Source organism: Salmo trutta, chromosome 23, assembly GCF_901001165.1.
Source record: "Salmo trutta chromosome 23, fSalTru1.1, whole genome shotgun sequence".
Classification (NCBI taxonomy): Eukaryota; Metazoa; Chordata; class Actinopteri; order Salmoniformes; family Salmonidae; genus Salmo; species Salmo trutta.
In genome coordinates this window covers 8,261,117-8,279,691 of record NC_042979.1, presented here as the reverse complement: position 1 = coordinate 8,279,691, position 18,575 = coordinate 8,261,117, and the positions used below count along the sequence as shown (strand labels likewise).

General features: G+C 41.4%; 1 protein-coding gene across 3 annotated transcripts in view; it reads left to right on the top strand.

Moving 5' to 3' along the window:
- fer (fer (fps/fes related) tyrosine kinase) overlaps positions 1-18,497 on the top strand; it is a 44,578-nt gene extending 26,081 nt beyond the window's left edge. For 2 of the 3 annotated variants that reach the window (XM_029708709.1, XM_029708708.1), the window contains 10 exons: positions 6,264-6,359; positions 6,646-6,852; positions 7,472-7,594; positions 9,414-9,470; positions 9,603-9,718; positions 9,915-10,009; positions 10,128-10,251; positions 13,120-13,274; positions 13,583-13,705; positions 14,598-18,497. In XM_029708709.1, the coding sequence (XP_029564569.1) occupies positions 6,264-6,359; positions 6,646-6,852; positions 7,472-7,594; positions 9,414-9,470; positions 9,603-9,718; positions 9,915-10,009; positions 10,128-10,251; positions 13,120-13,274; positions 13,583-13,705; positions 14,598-14,734 (1,233 nt within the window). In that variant the 3' untranslated portion in view covers positions 14,735-18,497. The remainder of the gene's footprint in view (positions 1-6,263; positions 6,360-6,645; positions 6,853-7,471; positions 7,595-9,413; positions 9,471-9,602; positions 9,719-9,914; positions 10,010-10,127; positions 10,252-13,119; positions 13,275-13,582; positions 13,706-14,597) is intronic. The other variant, XM_029708710.1, reaches the window with a different exon arrangement.
- Positions 18,498-18,575: the final 78 nt, after the last annotated feature.

Here is an 18,575-nt window from a genome sequence, read left to right as displayed (position 1 = left end):
ATTAAATGTCAGGAATTGTGAAACTGAGTTTAAATGTATTTGTATGTAAACTTCCAACTTCAACTGTACTTCCATGTCGTCTTCATCAACAAACCACATCATACCTAAAAACACTTTCACTCTAAACATAAAAATGTTAGCGTGAACAAATAGACTGTTGCATGGAATGTACTTCACGATTATTAGCCAAAGAGCTGATTCCAACGGACTTTCCTCAGTTAGCTAACTAATCCTGCTTTTTTTTAATGCAGAAAAGACTGTTGCGTACCGTTTTGTTTGAACATTAGTAGGAAAAAACACCACCAAATTAAGTTTCATCAACTTCCGAAGGACCAGGTTAGACGAACCTCGTGGTTTCAGGCTATTACGCTGTGATTATGGAAAGCTGTGCGCTCCGGTTACTCAAAGAATTGATCACTGGTAAGTCACTTTGCATCAAGCTTGCTAGTTAGCTTGTAGTAAGGATGAGTGAGCTGTATCCATCCAAATAACAGCTATAATATTCTTATGCATTTGGATATTTATGCAACCCGGGAGATTCCACCAACTGCATGTACATGTTGCCATAGGCTAATTTGGTTTGAGACATTTGGTAGGGTTGTATCCACAGCTGGTCTCCAGCAAGTTGAAAGGACATATAGGCAAGACAACAAGAATCAACTTTTCGAAATACCAAGACCGTTCAAGGGTAGGCAAAGACTGGAATTAGTTCCGCAACATATCTAAGACTAGCGAATTAGATTGAGATGAACTTCTCTTGCTAGCCAGCCTGCTAATGTCAGCTAACCGGCACTGTAAACAAACAGTGACATAAGTACACTGCTCAAAAAAATAAAGGGAACACTTAAACAACACAATGTAACTCCAAGTCAATCACACTTCTGTGAAATCAAACTGTCCACTTAGGAAGCAACACTGATTGACAATAAATTTCACATGCTGTTGTGCAAATGGAATAGACAACAGGTGGAAATTATAGGCAATTAGCAAGACACCCCCAATAAAGGAGTGGTTCTGCAGGTGGGGACCACAGACCACTTCTCAGTTCCTATGCTTCCTGGCTGATGTTTTGGTCACTTTTGAATGCTGGCGGTGCTTTCACTCTAGTGGTAGCATGAGACGGAGTCTACAACCCACACAAGTGGCTCAGGTAGTGCAGCTCATCCAGGATGGCACATCAATGCGAGCTGTGGCAAGAAGGTTTGCTGTGTCTGTCAGCGTAGTGTCCAGAGCATGGAGGCGCTACTAGGAGACAGGCCAGTACATCAGGAGACGTGGAGGAGGCCGTAGGAGGGCAACAACCCAGCAGCAGGACCGCTACCTCCGCCTTTGTGCTAGGAGGAGCAGGAGAAGCACTGCCAGAGCCCTGCAAAATGGCCTCCAGCAGGCCACAAATGTGCATGTGTCTGCTCAAACGGTCAGAAACAGACTCCATGAGGGTGGTATGAGGGCCCGACGTCCACAGGTGGGGGTTGTGCTTACAGCCCAACACCGTGCAGGACGTTTGGCATTTGCCAGAGAACACCAAGATTGGCAAATTCGCCACTGGCGCCCTGTGTGCTTCACAGATGAAAGCAGGTTCACACTGAGCACGTGACAGACGTGACAGAGTCTGGAGACGCCGTGGAGAACGTTCTGCTGCCTGCAACATCCTCCAGCATGACCGGTTTGGTGGTGGGTCAGTCATGGTGTGGGGTGGCATTTCTTTGGGGGGCCGCACAGCCCTCCATGTGCTCGCCAGAGGTAGCCTGACTGCCATTAAGTACCGAGATGAGATCCTCAGACCCCTTGTGAGACCATATGCTGGTGCGGTTGGCCCTGGGTTCCTCCTAATGCAAGACAATGCTAGACCTCATGTGGCTGGAGTGTGTCAGCAGTTCCTGCAAGAGGAAGGCATTGATGCTATGGACTGGCCCGCCCGTTCCCCAGACCTGAATCCAATTGAGCACATCTGGGACATCATGTCTCGCTCCATCCACCAACGCCACGTTGCACCACAGACTGTCCAGGAGTTGGCGGATGCTTTAGTCCAGGTCTGGGAGGAGATCCCTCAGGAGACCATCCGCCACCTCATCAGGAGCATGCCCAGGCGTTGTAGGGAGGTCATACAGGCACGTGGAGGCCACACACACTACTGAGCCTCATTTTGACTTGTTTTAAGGACATTACATCAAAGTTGGATCAGCCTGTAGTGTGGTTTTCCACTTTAATTTTGCAAATCCAGACCTCCATGGGTTGATAAATTGGATTTCCATTGATTATTTTTGTGTGATTTTGTTGTCAGCACATTCAACTATGTAAAGAAAAAAGTATTTAATAAGATTATTTCTTTCATTCAGATCTAGGATGTGTTGTTTAAGTGTTCCCTTTATTTTTTTGAGCAGTATAAAATGCGACAGCTTTACGGTCAGTGTTAGCAGGTCAGATAACAAAATAGTGGCAGAATAAGTAATGCAAATAATTTGTTGTGACAACCAAGTATGTTAATAACAACAAGTGAGGCTGCCGAATACGTTAATTGAAATGACAAAAAGCAGTTTGCTTAGGATGCCGCCAAAGTTAGGCTAAATACATAGGAGTAAGTGGCTGTACCCTACTCGGGGGCGTGCTTATGTCAAGCCACGCCTTGCCGTGTGTATCTGTGCCAGGAAGTAAAAGCAGGAAGTGTACCCTTCAGTCTGTGCTGCGACTTGTTGAGTCAACTCAACTAACATTACAACAAGTACATTCCATTGCATGAGCCACATCAGTTAGCATCATTTAAATGAACATTACCATGGCTATCCAGCATAGTCCCAGTCGGTATTAAATACATTTACATTTAAGTCATTTAGCAGACGCTGTTATCCAGAGCGAATTACAAATACAACGGGGCGGCCCCGCCCACCTGTGGGGAAAACAATCTGTGGTTATTTAGGTTACAGCAAAAACTTGACCTTTTTCAAAAGCAATTTTCTTGTTGATTGGTTTTAGTCAATTAGTACATTTTCCTGTGCATTCCATGTCTGAAATGTACTGTATAAATAAAGCATGATTTGAGTTGACAAAATTACATTTAAGAAATGTGCAACATCTTTAAAGATTACTTTTCAACATGGCCTGCTCCTGAGTGTTCTCATTACTTATAACGTTATGTTGTAGGCATGTAGGGCTTCCCTTATGCCCCTTTTTATGACGGTGCTAGCAACCACGTAAATGAGTGCTAGCTAGCTATCGGAACATTAAGCTAGCCAAGACGAACAACACAATCACACGGACCGTACAGCTACAGTTAGACTTCCAAACACGTTAAATGTCTTACCTTTGATTAAATATTTTTCACACACATAGCTAGCTACAGTGCCTTCAGAAAGTATTCACACCCTTTGACTTTTTTCACATTTTGTTACAGCCTGAATTTAAAATTGAAAAAACTGAGATTTGTTTTTATCACTGGCCTACACACAATACCCCATAATGTCGAAGTGGAATTATGTTTTTCGAAATGTATACTCAACCCCTTATGGCAAACCTAAATATACTGAACAAAAATATAAACGCAACATGTAAAGTGTTAAAATAAAATATCCCAGAAATGTTCTATACGTACAAAAAGCTTTTTCCACTCAAATTTTGTGCACAACATTTGTTTACATCCCTGTTTGAGCATTTATCCTTTGCCAAGATAATCCATCCACCTGACAGGTGTGGCATATCAAGAAGCACATTAAATGGCATAAACATTACATAGGTGCACCTTGTGCTGGGGACAATAAAAGGTCACACAACACAATGCCACAGATGTCTCAAGTATTGAAGGAGCGTGCGATTGGCATGCTGACTGCAGGAATGTCCACTAGAGCTGTTTCCAGATGATTTAATGTTAATTTCTCTACCATAAGCTGCCTCCAATGTCGTTTTAGAGAATTTGGAAGTATATCCAACAGGCCTCACAATCGCAGACCACGTGTAACCACGCCAGCCCAGGACCTTTACATCCGGCTTCTTTACCTGCGGGATCATCTGAGACCAGCCACCCGGACAGCTGATGAAACTAAGGAATATTTCTGTCTGTAATAAATCCCTTTTGTGGGGAAAAACTCATTCTGATTGGCTGGGCCTGGCTCCCCAATGGGTGGGCCTATGCCTAGATGTGAAATCCATAGGTTTGGGCCTAATGAATTGATTTCAATTGACTGATTTCCTTATATGAACTGTAACTTGGTAAAATTGTTCAAATTGTTGCATGTGTGTGCTTAACAAGTCTCATAATAAGCTGCATTGACTCACTCTGTGTGCAATATAGTGTTCAACAGGATTTTTGAACGAGTACCTCATCTCTGTACCCCACACATACAATTATCTGTATCAGTCAAGCAGTGAAGTTCAAGCACAAAAACCAGGGAGGTAATCCAGTTCCTCACAAAGTAGGACACCTATTGGTAGATGGGTATATAAACATAAAAAAAGATAAGGAATATTCCTTTGAGCATGGTGAATTTACTAATTGCACTTTGGATGGTGTATCAATACACCCAGTCACTAGATACAGGCGTCCTTCCTAACTCAGTTGCTGGAGAGGAAGGAAACCGCTCAATACTAACCTAATTGACAGTGAAAAGGACACCTGTACAGAATAAAAATATTCTAAAATATTAATCCTTTTTGCAACAAGGCACTAAAGTAATAATGCAAAAAATGTGGCAAACCAATTAACTTTTGTGTCCTGAATACAAAGTGCTATGTTCGGGGCGAATACAATACAACATATTACTGAGTACCACTCCATATTTTCAAGCATAGTGGTGGCTGCATCATGTTATGGGTATGCTTGTAATCGTTAAGGACTGGGGAGTTTTTCCATAATAAAAAATAAAGCTGAGCTGAGCACAGGCAAAATCGTAGAGGAAACCCTGGATCAGTCTGCTTTCCACCAGACACTGGGAGATGAATTCACCTTTCAGACCAAATCTACACTGGAATTGCTTACTAAGAAGACAGTGAGTGGCCGAGTTAGTTTTGACTTAAATCTGCTTGAAAATCTATGGCAAGACTTGAAAATGGTTACCCAGGAAGACGCTTAGCTGTAATTGCTGCCAAAGGTGATGCTAACATGTATTGAATACTTATGTAAATGAGACATTTCTGTATTTCATTTTCAATCAATTTGCAAACATTTCGAAAACATGTTTTCACTTTGTCATTATCAGGTATTGTGTGAAGATGAGTGAGAATTATTATATATTTTTTTATCAGGCTGTAACACAACAAAATGTGGAATAAGTCAAAGGGTATGAATCATTTCTGAAGGCACTGTATGTGTAGCCTACTTGGACAACGGATACCCACTTTTCCCATTCTCCCACGAAAGCCTAAGCCACAGGACTTATTGCAGGCTCATATTTCCCTACGTGGGAGCATTGTGAATCGTAGGTCGGGATTTTTGACCTGGTTAAATGTACATTGAACAACGCAGCTTTTTGGCATGTTTTGTTATTTCTGTTTAAGTAAGTTTGCTCTTTTTCAATGGGAAATACATTTTTGGTTTCCCCAATTTGTGGTTGTGGTCGAGGGGAATTCGTCCTTATCACGTGAATATCGTATCAGTTGATAGAACATTCCAAATGACCATGGAAATGATTACATTGCGAGTGTACCTATGAGTTTAGCAGTCAAATTGTCAGGGTTATAGCTTCTATGACCGTTCTATTCATTCTGTGCATTGTCCTGTACATTTTCATTGTAGGTCATGTTTTTTTTTTGTCTTCTGCTGTCTCCAAGGACATATTCATTCAGACAACTGAAATGTTGTTTTTTTTCTATCTAAAGGACAATGCTGTGCCCGTGTGGGGAGATGAAATGTGACAGTGTGTCTGTGTGTCAATCAAGTTTCTGTTTAAAAGCAGATGGTGTCATAGAAAACCAGTTCAGAATGAAAAACACTGATGTCGCATACTAGTTTTCCATTCCATTTTAGTGAAATGGGAAACATATTTCATTGACATTGAGACGTTTGACTTTGAATGGGCCAACGTAGGAGCACAACATATAAAAAGCCTTGTGTTGACTGTATAGTATGTGAGATGATTTAGTGCTGTTGAGCCTCCTTTGGGCTCCAGCTCTCTCCGCAGATATCTGGGTGAACAGAGGAGGGCAGTGTGAGCCCATAGGGATCACTCTAACCCTCCCGAACATACAGTACTGTCAGGTTTACTATATTGGGCTTGTTCAATTGTCAATGCTCGACTGCTTATAAGTCTTAACATATGTCTCTGTATTTTCAGGACAAAGGCAAAGACAAGATATCAAAGTTTGACACCTTACGTCATTCCATTGCCGGTATCATCCGCTCTCCGAAATCTGTCCTTGGCTCATCATCTGTAGGTTCTTAAGTCTGTTATTTCAAAAATAGTTTTTAAAACCATTGTTTGTGTTGCCTTGTGTAGTGAGTGTGGAAAATGTGTTGTGTATCGTACACATTACATTCAAATGATGAATTATCTGTTTTATCATGTCTAGTCAACAATGTATTTTTCTGAGTGGATTGACACAGATCTTCTAGCTGTCTTGACTGACAATTGAAGAGTAGTTCACAATTGATACCTAACTGTCATTATCATATCATCATATTTCATCATGTCATTTCATTCCATCGTACGTGTCCAGCAGTTTTTTGACGTGATTCCGACCAGTGAGAAGCCCCTGGGGGACCAGGAATGGTACCACGGGGCCATCCCCAGGACCGAGGCCCAGGAGCTGCTCAAACAGCAAGGCGACTTCCTGGTCCGGGAGAGCCATGGCAAGCCTGGCGAGTACGTCCTGTCTGTCTTCTCCGACGGACAACGGAGACACTTCATCATCCAGTTTGCAGATGTGAGTTCTACGAGTTGAGTTGTGAATAAAAGCTGTTTGTCTCCCTGCAGAGCAATTGGGTTTCAGCAGTATAAGAGACAAAAAATAAGGATGTCTTCGGGTATATTTTATGCGATGATGTGCTTCAGCCAATGATTACTTTGTGTCTGTTACGTATGCAGAGATACGGGTTTACAGGCAACTTGGTACGAACTGAAACTATTTGACAAGGAATTCTATGGTTCATTGATTCAGATGGCAGCTACTAGTAATGCTGCAAGTAATTGCTTGTGAAGTTGTACGGTTTCCGTCAACACGAAAGATGATGATTAGCAAAGCTTCAAACTCATATTTTGAATTCATTAATGACTAAGTGAGTAGCCTTGCAGTTAGTCTTCCCTGAGATTGGAAGATTGGGAGTTCGATCCCCAGCCCCGGGTCGTACCAAAATGGTACCCGATGCGTCACAGCTTGGCACTCAGCATTACGGAGATGGATTGGGGGTAAGGCCCTGGGATAGACTAGCGTCCTGTTCAGGGGGTGTACTTGTACATCAAGCTGCTCCTATGAGCTGTTCTGGCTTTGCACAAGTCTTTCTTTTTTACTTACTTTCTGCTCTTTGCCTCCTCTTTGTCCGCAGAACCAGTATCGTTTTGAAGGCACTGGCTTCCCGACCATTCCTCAGTTAATTGAACACCATTACACCACAAAACAAGTCATTACCAAGAAGTCAGGGGTGGTGCTTTTAAACCCAGTCGTCAAGGTAAAACATTTTCTCTCATATCCATGTTCATTCACCATGTGATGTAGATCAGAAGTCAATGGGAGTTCTCACAACACGGATGGGAATGTAATTATTGCAAAAGCCATCAAGCTGTCTTGGAAGGCCTTTAATGGCACACTGTAAAACTCATTAATATGGTCAGGTTGTCCAGAAGCGTTTGGTGTTAGGCTAATAGATGTTCAGAAATAAGCCCCATCAATTTGAGAATTATCATTCACATTACATTTGATGCTTCCAAAACAGGAAAAGGATAGCAAGCAACACCCACGTCTCAAGTCATTTTCAGCGACATCTGTGGTCTAGGCTCCATTGCTTATAACTAGGCACTGAGTTAAAGAGTAAAAAAACTATTAGTCCTAGTTATACTCTAGAAATAGGGCCCCGACTCCTGGCCCTAAATCATGATATTAAAGGTTCTGAAGTTCTTATTTACATTTTATAAAGTTTTTGTCATTTAGCAGATGCTCTTATCCAGAGCGACTAACAGTAGTGAGTGCATACATTTTCATACTGGTCCCCCGCGGGAATCAAATCCACAACCCTGGCGTTGCAAGCGCCACTCTCTACCAACTGAGTCACACGGGACCAGAATAAACATAAATCGGTTTGTATTACTGTCATAGTGTTTTTGTACTCGGCTCTCATTTCAGTCAGTTTTCACCAGGTCTTTCATTTGAGATGCATTACTTTTTACAGGCTCTCTCACTGAGACTCGTTATGTATACATCCACTATCTGCTGCTGACATCAGCATGAGTCGAACTGAAGTTGATCCCTAGCTTTTCTGGTACTCGCGACTTTTAATTGATTGATTTTCCGATGTTCTGACATGCCGCATCATCTCAGCGTTATTTGATGTTTTGTTCTGCAGGTTTTGGCCATATCCTGAAATATAGTAAGAATCTGACATCAAGTAAATGTTTCAGTTTTAATAAGTAGTGTGCTGTGATCACAGTTGAACAACTTTCTGTAGGTTAAGTTCTAACCACACTTGCCACAATTGAATGAAACATATTCCAATTGGGCTTTTCGGTCCTCTACAATACCAGGCTGTTGTTCTGTATTAAATGACATTGATCAGGATGTGCTCCAAAAGATTCCTTGGCTATTTTAGCCATTGACGCTATTAACCTGTGGTTTCCTGACCTGCATGACATCATTCACGGCACATTTCTCATGTACAGGCTCGTAGTGCAAATGTATTTTTAATATCCTCTATGTGCTGCAACTGGATCCAATATGCCTGACGTTTTCTCGATAGAGGGAAATAAGTCAACACTTTCAATAGCCAGGTTTAATCATAAAGAAGTCCTAGAGTCCTCCTAAGCTACCCGGTTGGTGTCGGAACATAATGGTGTTTTAATTGCCCCAGCCATTACGAACACAGGGTTAATGGTTGTTGTCATTACTACAGTATTGGGTCTGCTGAAGCCTCCGAACACTAAGTGTTTTTAAATAGTCTTTCTGTGAGCACTTCATGGCAAAGCGGTGACATTTTACCATTAGGCACCACATTGCACTTGGAAGATTTGATCATTATTTTATTCATTGAGACTGGCCATTGGAATGTGTTATGTTTAGCTGGGCCATTGTTTTCTTGCTCCGTGAAAATGTTTTTGAGGCATCAAGGTTTTTGTGGCTGAAGTAATTGTTTTTCTCGGTTTATAGAAATTCTGATAATACAATAGTCAGTCAATGCTTTGTTACACAGTAGCATTTGTATGGTTTTGTGTGTGTGTGTGTGTGGATGTTTTGTATTTGGTGTTTACATTGCCTGTGTTTTGTTCCATCTTTCGTAGGATAAAAAATGGATACTCAACCATGAGGATGTTATTCTTGGAGAGCTTCTTGGCAAAGTTAGTGGTTTTGGATATCCTCTTCATGTTCACCACATATGTAGGACAGAGGTTTTTTTTTTGGTTGTTAAATTAATATATACTAAACAAACTTTTGTTACTGTATCTCTTGGTTTTTTTCTTTGTTCTTAGGGCAACTTTGGCGAGGTATTCAAAGGAACATTGCGGGACAAGACTCCTGTGGCAGTCAAGACATGTAAAGAGGATCTTCCACAGGAGCTGAAGATCAAATTCCTATCAGAAGCCAGGTGAGAGGAGCACACGTCCTGCAATATAGTGGAGGAAAATGTCAGCTATCAGTCGCAGGTCCCTTTTTAAGTGCCTAGACTCCTACATCTGTTCACTCGTCTTTGACATTATTTACCTGAACAAACTTTTAGTCTGGTGTTTTAGAGATCTGACAAATATGTAAATGTCTCGTACTGTCAAATGTTGCTACTACAGGATCCTGAAGCAGTATGACCATGCAAACATTGTGAAGCTGATAGGCGTCTGCACACAACGGCAGCCTATTTACATTGTGATGGAGCTAGTGCCAGGTAAGTCCAGTAGCATACAACACTGCCATGCAGAAACAACTTTTTGGGACATAACTCCGTTGATCCCCCCCCCCGAATGTTACAATTCTGAACATAGATTTTGATATGTTATTGGAAGGAGGGGACTTCTTGTCGTTCCTCCGGAAGAAGAAGGAAGACCTGAAGACCAAACAGCTGGTGAAGTTTTCTTTAGATGCTGCTGCAGGAATGGCTTACCTCGAGCTCAAAAACTGCATCCACAGGTATTGGTTTACATGTGCTGTATGTTCATTATTCTGCATGGAGTATTCCAGCAAATAGCCCTATCTGTCTAACGTTCAAGAGATCGCCCATGCTGTGAACAGAATTTCAGTTAAGCTGTTCTTATTTTTACTCATGGGTCATATTAATGGCACAACATTTTACACATGAAACCTCTTGCCCTAGCAGCAAGCCCACTCCATTTTCAAACCTAACTGAATTTAGACCCCCATGAAATGTCTTCCCCTCTACAATTCCATGATCCCCCCCCCCCCCCCCCCCCCTAAAGTAAGATATGGATCTCTCGCTGCTTAACACGGTTTACAACACTATCAGCTTTGATAGTAACACCTTGAGCTCTGAGCCATATCTCTCTTTCTCGATGCTGGCTAATTTGAGATTGTGTTTTCAGTTGAAAACTATTTCCACCGAGCCAGATAGTCGCAGCAAGAGAAAGTGAGGTGCTGCTGCTGCTGCAATCAGTCTTACATTTCTCTTAGCACAGCGGGACTATCAAATCATCTCCGGTGCATTGCTCTTACTTATCTCACCGGGACCAGTATCCCTGAGTGACAGCCTAATTTGGCCCAACTCTGCGGCTCAGTGCTGGCAGTCAGCAGAAACGCCAGGAGAAGCTCTTTGAAAAATAAACTCAGGAGAAAAAAAAGAAACGTCCTCTCACTGTCAACTGCGTTTATTTTCAGCAAACTTAACATGTGTAAATATTTGGATGAACATAACAAGATTCAACTACTGAGACATAAACTGAACAAGTTCCACAGACATGTGACTAACAGAAATGGAATAATGTGTCCCTGAACAAAGGGGGGAGGGTCAAAATCTGGGGGGAATGGCCCTAGCCCTCACTCTCCGATCCAACAGGTCCCAGACATGCTCAATAGGATTGAGATCCGGGCTCTTCACTGGCCATGGCAGAACACGGACATTCCTGTCTTACAGGAAATCAGGCACAGAACGAGCAGTATGGCTGGTGGCATTGTCATGCTGGAGGGTCATGTCAGGATGAGTCTGCAGGAAGGGTCCCACATGAGGGAGGAAGATGTCTTCCTTGTAACGCACAGCGTTGAGATTGCCTGCAATGACGACAAGCTCAGTCCGATGATGCTGTGACCCTCCACCTCCAAATCGATCCCGCTCCAGAGTACAGGCCTCGGTGTAATGCTCATTCCTTCGATGATAAACGCGAATCCGACCATCACCCCTGGTGAGACAAAACCGCGTCTCGTAGGTGAAGAGCACTTTTTGCCAGTCCTGTCTGGTCCAGCGACGGTGGGTTTGTGCCCATAGGCGGCGTTGTTGCCTGTGATATCTGGTGAGGACCTGCCTTACAACAGGCATACAAGCCCTCAGTCCAGCCTCTCTCAGCCTATTGCAGACAGTCTGAGCACTGATGGAGGGATTGTGAGTTCCTGGTTTAACTCGAGCAGTTGTTGTTGCCATCCTGTACCGCAGGTGTGATGTTCGGATGTACCGATCCTGTGCAGGTGTTGTTACACGTGGTCTGCCACTGCGAGTACGATCAGCTGTCCGTCCTGTCTCCCTGTAGCGCTGTCTTAGGCGTCTCACAGTATGAACATTGCAATTTATTGCCCTGGCCACATCTGCAGTCCTCATGACTTCTTGCAGCATGCCTAAGGCACGTTCACGCAGAGGAACAGGGACCCTGGGCATCTTTCTTTTGGTGTTTTTCAGAGTCAGTAGAAAGGCCTCTTTAGTGTCCTAAGTTTTCATAACTGTGACCTTAATTGCCTATCGTCTGTAAGCTGTTAGTGTCTTAACGACCGTTCCACAGGTGAATGTTCATTAATTGTTCATGGTTCATTGAACAAGCATGGAAAACGGTGTTTAAACCCTTTTACAATGAAGTTCTGTGAAGTTATTTGGATTTTTACAAGTTATCTTTGGAAGACAGGGTCCTGAAAAAGGGCTGTTTGTTTTTTGCTGAGTTTACATTGAGTAGCTGTAGTCCTCCTCCCAGAGGGGCTGCAGGGCTGTGGAATTGAAACAGGAGGGATACAGGGCTCAATTTGTGCGTGTCGCGCGCACACACACACACACGTATGCGCACACACTCTTGTGCATACTTACACACAAACCTGTGATTTGTGTATACACACACACACACACGGTACAGGGTCATCCCATCCACCATCCACTAAACAATCTGGTGGATGAGTTTTCTCTGTAGATTATAAATGTTCACATCATCTGATTTACAGACAGTATGGTGACCTTTAACCTACATGTACAGTAGTAGTTGAGATCCCCGTCTGTCCCGACTCAGGCACATGTGTTTTAGCTGTCCTGATTGCCTACTATTTAAGTCATCTATTTAATGGCCCATTGTTAATATTAACATGATGGTTATTCATATGGCTAGCATCTGTCACGATAAGCAGGCTCTACCACCACATCTGTTCACTTTGTTCTGTAAATATTCTGCTCTAGCTACTACACCCAATGTGTCTGTGCGTGTGCATAAATTGCTTGTTTGATGGGGATGTTGGGGCAGGCAGCAAATAACGGCGAGAACGGCTATCTAGCTGAACGGTCAGACGCTATGTTGCCAGTCTTGTCATGGTATAGAATCTATTGACTAATACTTCTCTGAGAGCAATGGTTTCAGTTGAAATGCTTGTTAAAGGTTGTGGTCATGAGTGACTGTTCGTTCATGAAAAGTTAATATCCAAACAAAGGACTACTGTTTGTGGTGTTGTTGTATTTAGAACCCACCACAGCCCATCTTTTTTGTCTACACTCTTTTTTTTTTGTCTACACCCCCCTGTGATCTGAGGAAGATGGAGTGAAAGTGGAAGTAAAGTGATATTGTCCCTCCCTCTGTCTCACAGGGATCTGGCTGCCAGGAACTGTCTGGTGGGAGAGAGCAACCTGCTGAAGATCAGCGACTTTGGGATGTCGAGACAAGAGGATGATGGGATATACTCGTCGTCCGGCCTCAAACAGATCCCCATCAAGTGGACGGCTCCAGAGGCATTAAATTATGGTAAAACTGCGAGGCTTTACTTTTTCACCAATTTCGTTTCAAACCTCCAAATATATTTGTCATTTATGTGCTTAACAACAACACTAGCCTAACCCCACAACACTGACCTAACCCAGCAAAATGCAACTACAGTAGTTGGTATTTAGGGGGAAAAACAGCTCTTAATTGTGTTTTTTTGGAGTATATGATTTGAAGTCTGCAGAAGGTAGCATAGCTTTTTGATGACACAACATCCCCAACATGTCACCACATTTCTTCTCCAATACATGGTGGCTGAGAGGGTTGTTGTTGTCTGGTTGTTGTTCCAGGGAGATACAGCTCGGAGAGTGACGTGTGGAGCTATGGGATCCTCCTATGGGAAACGTTTAGTCTCGGAGTGTGTCCTTACCCCGGGATGACCAACCAGCAGGCCAGAGAGCAAGTGGAGAAAGGTAAGAAGACGTCCCTCCAAGGGTTCAGAGTGTCATCTTGATTTCCTTGTCTGACAGAATATCTGTATTAGCTTGGTAGCCGGATCCGTTTGTGCTTTAGCCAACTGATTTTTTTAGGCAAGTGGCCAGAGGACTATGTGCTCCAGTATATTGTTGGAGCCTCTCTAAAAAAAAAAAAATGTTTAACCTCTTGACAAGATCGTTTAACCGATTTGTATCTTATGATTTTGCCTGTTTTTAGAGATTTGCTAATGATATCAGACACCACATATGACCTTTTTTTTTTTTACTTTATTTAACTAGGCAAATCCGTTAAGAACAAATTCTGTTTTACAATGACGGCCTAGGAACAGTGGGTTAACTGCCTTGTTCAGGTGCAGAAAGACAGATTTGTACCTTGTCAGCTCAGGGATTTGAACTTGCAACCTTTCGGTTACTAGTCCAACGCTCTAACCACTAGGCTACGCTGCCGCCCCATTAGTGGTCTGATGAAGGCATTTCTGACTGGTAACGGTCTTTAAGAATGAATGAACGGTCTACTAATTAGGTATAAAACTGAAGGTAATGAGAGAACTCAAAAGACTACGCCACCATAATTATGCATTGACCATTGAGTGAGTTATCTATGTGTTCTCTTTCATTGGATTTGGCCTTAGAGCCAAGTACTTGAAAAACTACAAGTAGTCGTGAAGACAACCGCATTGGTTGGTTATTTGTTTTCCAACCTTATACCCCTGATTATCCTGCCTCAATCCATCCTAGGAAATTCACTAAAAGTGTGTGTGTGTGTGTGTGTGTGTGTGTGTGTGTGTGTGTGTGTGTGTGTGTGTGTGTGTGTGTGTGTGTGTGTGTGTGTGTGTGTGTGTGTGTGTGTCTTTCACCCCCATCTTAGGCTACAGAATGTCTTGTCCACAAAAGTGCCCTGATGAGGTTTACAAAGTCATGCAGAAGTGCTGGGAGTACAAGCCTGAAAACCGGCCAAAGTTTGCCGACCTTCAGAAAGAACTGGCCTCGGTCAAGAAGAAATAGCACCCAGGTAGGGGAAGGGGGACCAAGTCATGCATCACCTCCAGGGCATCATCCCCTTACAACCCGAAGTAAACACCACAGAACGTTACGTCCTTGATGCTACTTGTCGTGATTGTATTTACACTTTATACTTTGTCACAAAATCACTGTGTTATTTGCCTATGCAACTGTTTTGAGCCATTATCAAGGAGAGAGGTCTCTGCTTAGCTTGGATCATTGTCAAAATACGACCGTATTTCTTTTTAAACCTGGTGTTCTTTTATTCCTGTTCGTTTCTTTCACCTCTCACTGAACCTCAGTAAACTTCAGGTATTTTGGAGCAAAACCATGCGAACATGGAAAGATCATGTGTATAATACGTAAAACGATGCTCCGTTGCACATACAATGAGCTCAAACCGTACTGGGACAGTGACAAATGATAGAAATTATATTTGTGCATCATTATTCACAATTCATTCAGGATGATCTGTAATCATGGTAGCATCCACATTAATACAGAAGTGTTTAGAAGCAAATGATATTCATATTTACAATAAAAGTGATTCCAAAATGGCGCAATACATTATTTACCATTCATTTCTATTGGGCCCAAAACAATCTGAAACACAACCACATTAAACAGCAAATGCGTCCACAAACTTGATGTAGTCATTGTGTGCTATGAATATGGGACCAAATACGTAACTTTTTACTATTTTAATTCACAAATAAGTGAATTTCTCTTAATTCTTTTGGTGCCTTAAAATGGGTCGACTGTGTACAAAAAGTGCTGTAATTTCTGAACGATTCTCTGTTTGGATAAAAATACCCTCCAATCAAAGCTGACAGTCTGCACTTTAACCTCACAGCCATTGTATCATTTCAAACCCAAAGTGCAGGAGTACAGAGCCAAAACAACAACAAATGTGTCACTGCCTCAATACTTTTGGAGCTCACTGTATGACTTTTGCTATTGCTCATCATTCATTCATAGCCACAATAATGAACATTTTCCAAATGTTATTTTTATGTTGTTTTTTTTTAGGGCCCTGAGTTTGGTCCTGTTAAGGTAGGATGGTTTATGAGGACGTGAAAAAGGTTTCTGGGGCTCCGTGTAGCTGTGCAACCTCCAAAACAGACTGATAAGGTAGATGCACTCTGTAGCTCATTTCAGTCTTTAGACAGATTGCGCAATGAGAACCTGTTGTTCTCTTTACCAGCAGATCACACCTAGGGGTTATTATTGTATGTCTCAAGCTTTGACTTTTCGACTTTCCAGGAAGAAAAATACTTCCAGCTGAAAGTCTTGTTTGTGACGATTTTGAGATCAGCTACAATGTCTTTCCAAAGATCAAGTGTTCTCTTCACTCACACCATTCAATCTAGGAAACCTTTTAAGTTTAACATACAAGGATTAGTGCAATTTGTTACACCAGGCTATATAATGCAGAAATATTGCAATAAGACTGCCTTAATTATAAAGTGAATGAACTTCTAAGTTGTGTATTTGTAATTACCGGTAATACAATTTTACTTTGAATTATTTAATTTAAGACCCTCCAGATTGCTGCCTCATTTCTAAGTATTGGTCTCGGTCAGTTGTTACAACCTCAATACTTTTGTATGATCTGAAAATTAGAACGTTTCATAGCTGTACTATCTGACGTGAAATGTGACATTTTCGCATTTTGTGTCAAAAACAGTCCGCTGTTACATTAGCCATGACCGTTTTAAGGAACTCCGGTTTTCATGCATTAAATGTTGTGGTATTTTCTACTTCACAATTTGTTTTGTGAAACACAATTGTAAATCGTTGATAGACATTGCATTCAGTAATGAACAGTGAACTAGTTTTCATTAAGTGTACTTAGGGCCAGGAGTTTTATCTGACCATGCGTCATGACCAGGGTAAAACTCTGGGACCTAGGGCTCGAATCAATCTGTATCGCGATTCGCGGAAGATCCGCGGTATGGCGTGATTGAAATGTAAAGATCATTTTAATTGAGCCGACATATGCAGCGTTTACCAGGAACGTTGCCTTTTAAATTTAAATCGTGCTTTACCGTGAATTTTCCGCAACACGGATTGTATTGAGCCCTTTGGCCTAGTCAATAACTAGGGGCTACAGTTTTTCCTGACCAGGAAATTCTCCTGGCTCTATAGTGAATTAGCTATTTCAGTCACTTCTGTATTCGGTCATTCCTCTGTCTAAGGCTGCCATGATGTTTCCATGTAGCCAAGCTCCTTGCCATTTTGTGCTGACAGTCCAGGTGTGTCTTTAAAAGCATCTTCTGTGAATTAAACACATCACATCCATCCATCAGTTTCACTTCTTGTCTTTCGAATTGTACTATCAAACATTCCTCTTCCTGTATTTTGTAAATGCTATAACCTTTTTCTACATTTTGTTTTTCAAATACTAATCTGAAAAAATGCAATCATGCAAATGTAGGTCACTCTTATCTGTGTGTAGCTCTATAGGATTGTTTCTTCGATAAAGAAGACATTGTCTACGTTTTGCGTCTGTATCTGCATGATTGTTTGTACATTTTTAGTATGTATAAAAGATATTTGGAAAGATTTTCCTATCCTGTGTATACAATGTGTCCTGCTCACCTATCCTGTATACAATGTCAAACTGTCATGACCTCATCTGTTGTCTCTCAAATTATTCTATTCTCCATATAGTGCACTTATATGTGAAAGGCAGTGCACTACATGGTAAATAGGTTGCCATTTGAGACATAACCTTTGGTTTGTAGACTGGAGGAACAGTTATTCAGTGGTTTCTCCAGTCAAATTACCTCCAGATTGGATTCTTGCATTACAAATGACCTAGTTACAGTTTTAGTTCTAAACACCAAACCATTGATTTGTACGTATATATTTTATATTAACATTGTCTTTAATAACAAAAAGGTGTAGAATGAATGGGTGCGTACATCTTAACTACTGGTTGATGAGCACAATATATTTCTGTTTAAACAAATTTAAGGCATACACCTTTAGTAACCCCTTTATTTATTTGAGACACTAAAATAGTATCCTTAGCATTTGGTATCAATTTCAGTGTATTAACATATTTGCCTGTGTTTTGTTTTTATAGAATTTGTTCTATGGTTTAATTTGTTTACTATTTTTATCATTCTCATGCAAATTGACCGAGTCTAGATTTTCCCAAGAGTAGTTGGAGATTCACCTCTACACTACTGGCCAATGCATGATATGCAAACCATTATTACATCTGTGTTGAATGGAATTGTATTTTTCTTTTATTACTCATGTTTTTTTAGTGACTGTAATTCTGCTTCACAATTCAATGTGAATGTCTTGTGCTGTATCATCGTTTATTTACTCCAAGGCCAACTTTACAGCATTCGAAAGTATGTGCGTTATTGAGCGCTTTTCCTAAAGTATATTGCTAATATTTGAGTCTGTGTCAGACTAATTTAAAGAGCTGGGATATTTATTGCCACAAGAGACCTTTATATATTTTGATTGCACTTTTGGCCATGTTAAAGACACTATCAGAAAAGGCACACTAGTACTGTTGTGTTAATTGTTTAGCTCAACATGCTTCCCTTTTAATAAAGACCATATCTAAAGTAAAAAGTGGACAATGCACTGGATTTAAGTGATTATCAAATTAATGTTACATGGTTACCCCACTTCAGAGTAAGAATTGAAAAATGTCCTTAACTGTATATTCCCCTTGTTAATGATCATATGTCATGTTTTTTTATACTATGTACTTGCAATAAATCTTTTTTGGCTCTTTGAATTCAATCTCAAGTGTTATCTGTTTGGGGAGGTGCAGAGAATTTTGCCAAACCATAATCTTTTAAATCCATTTTCAGAA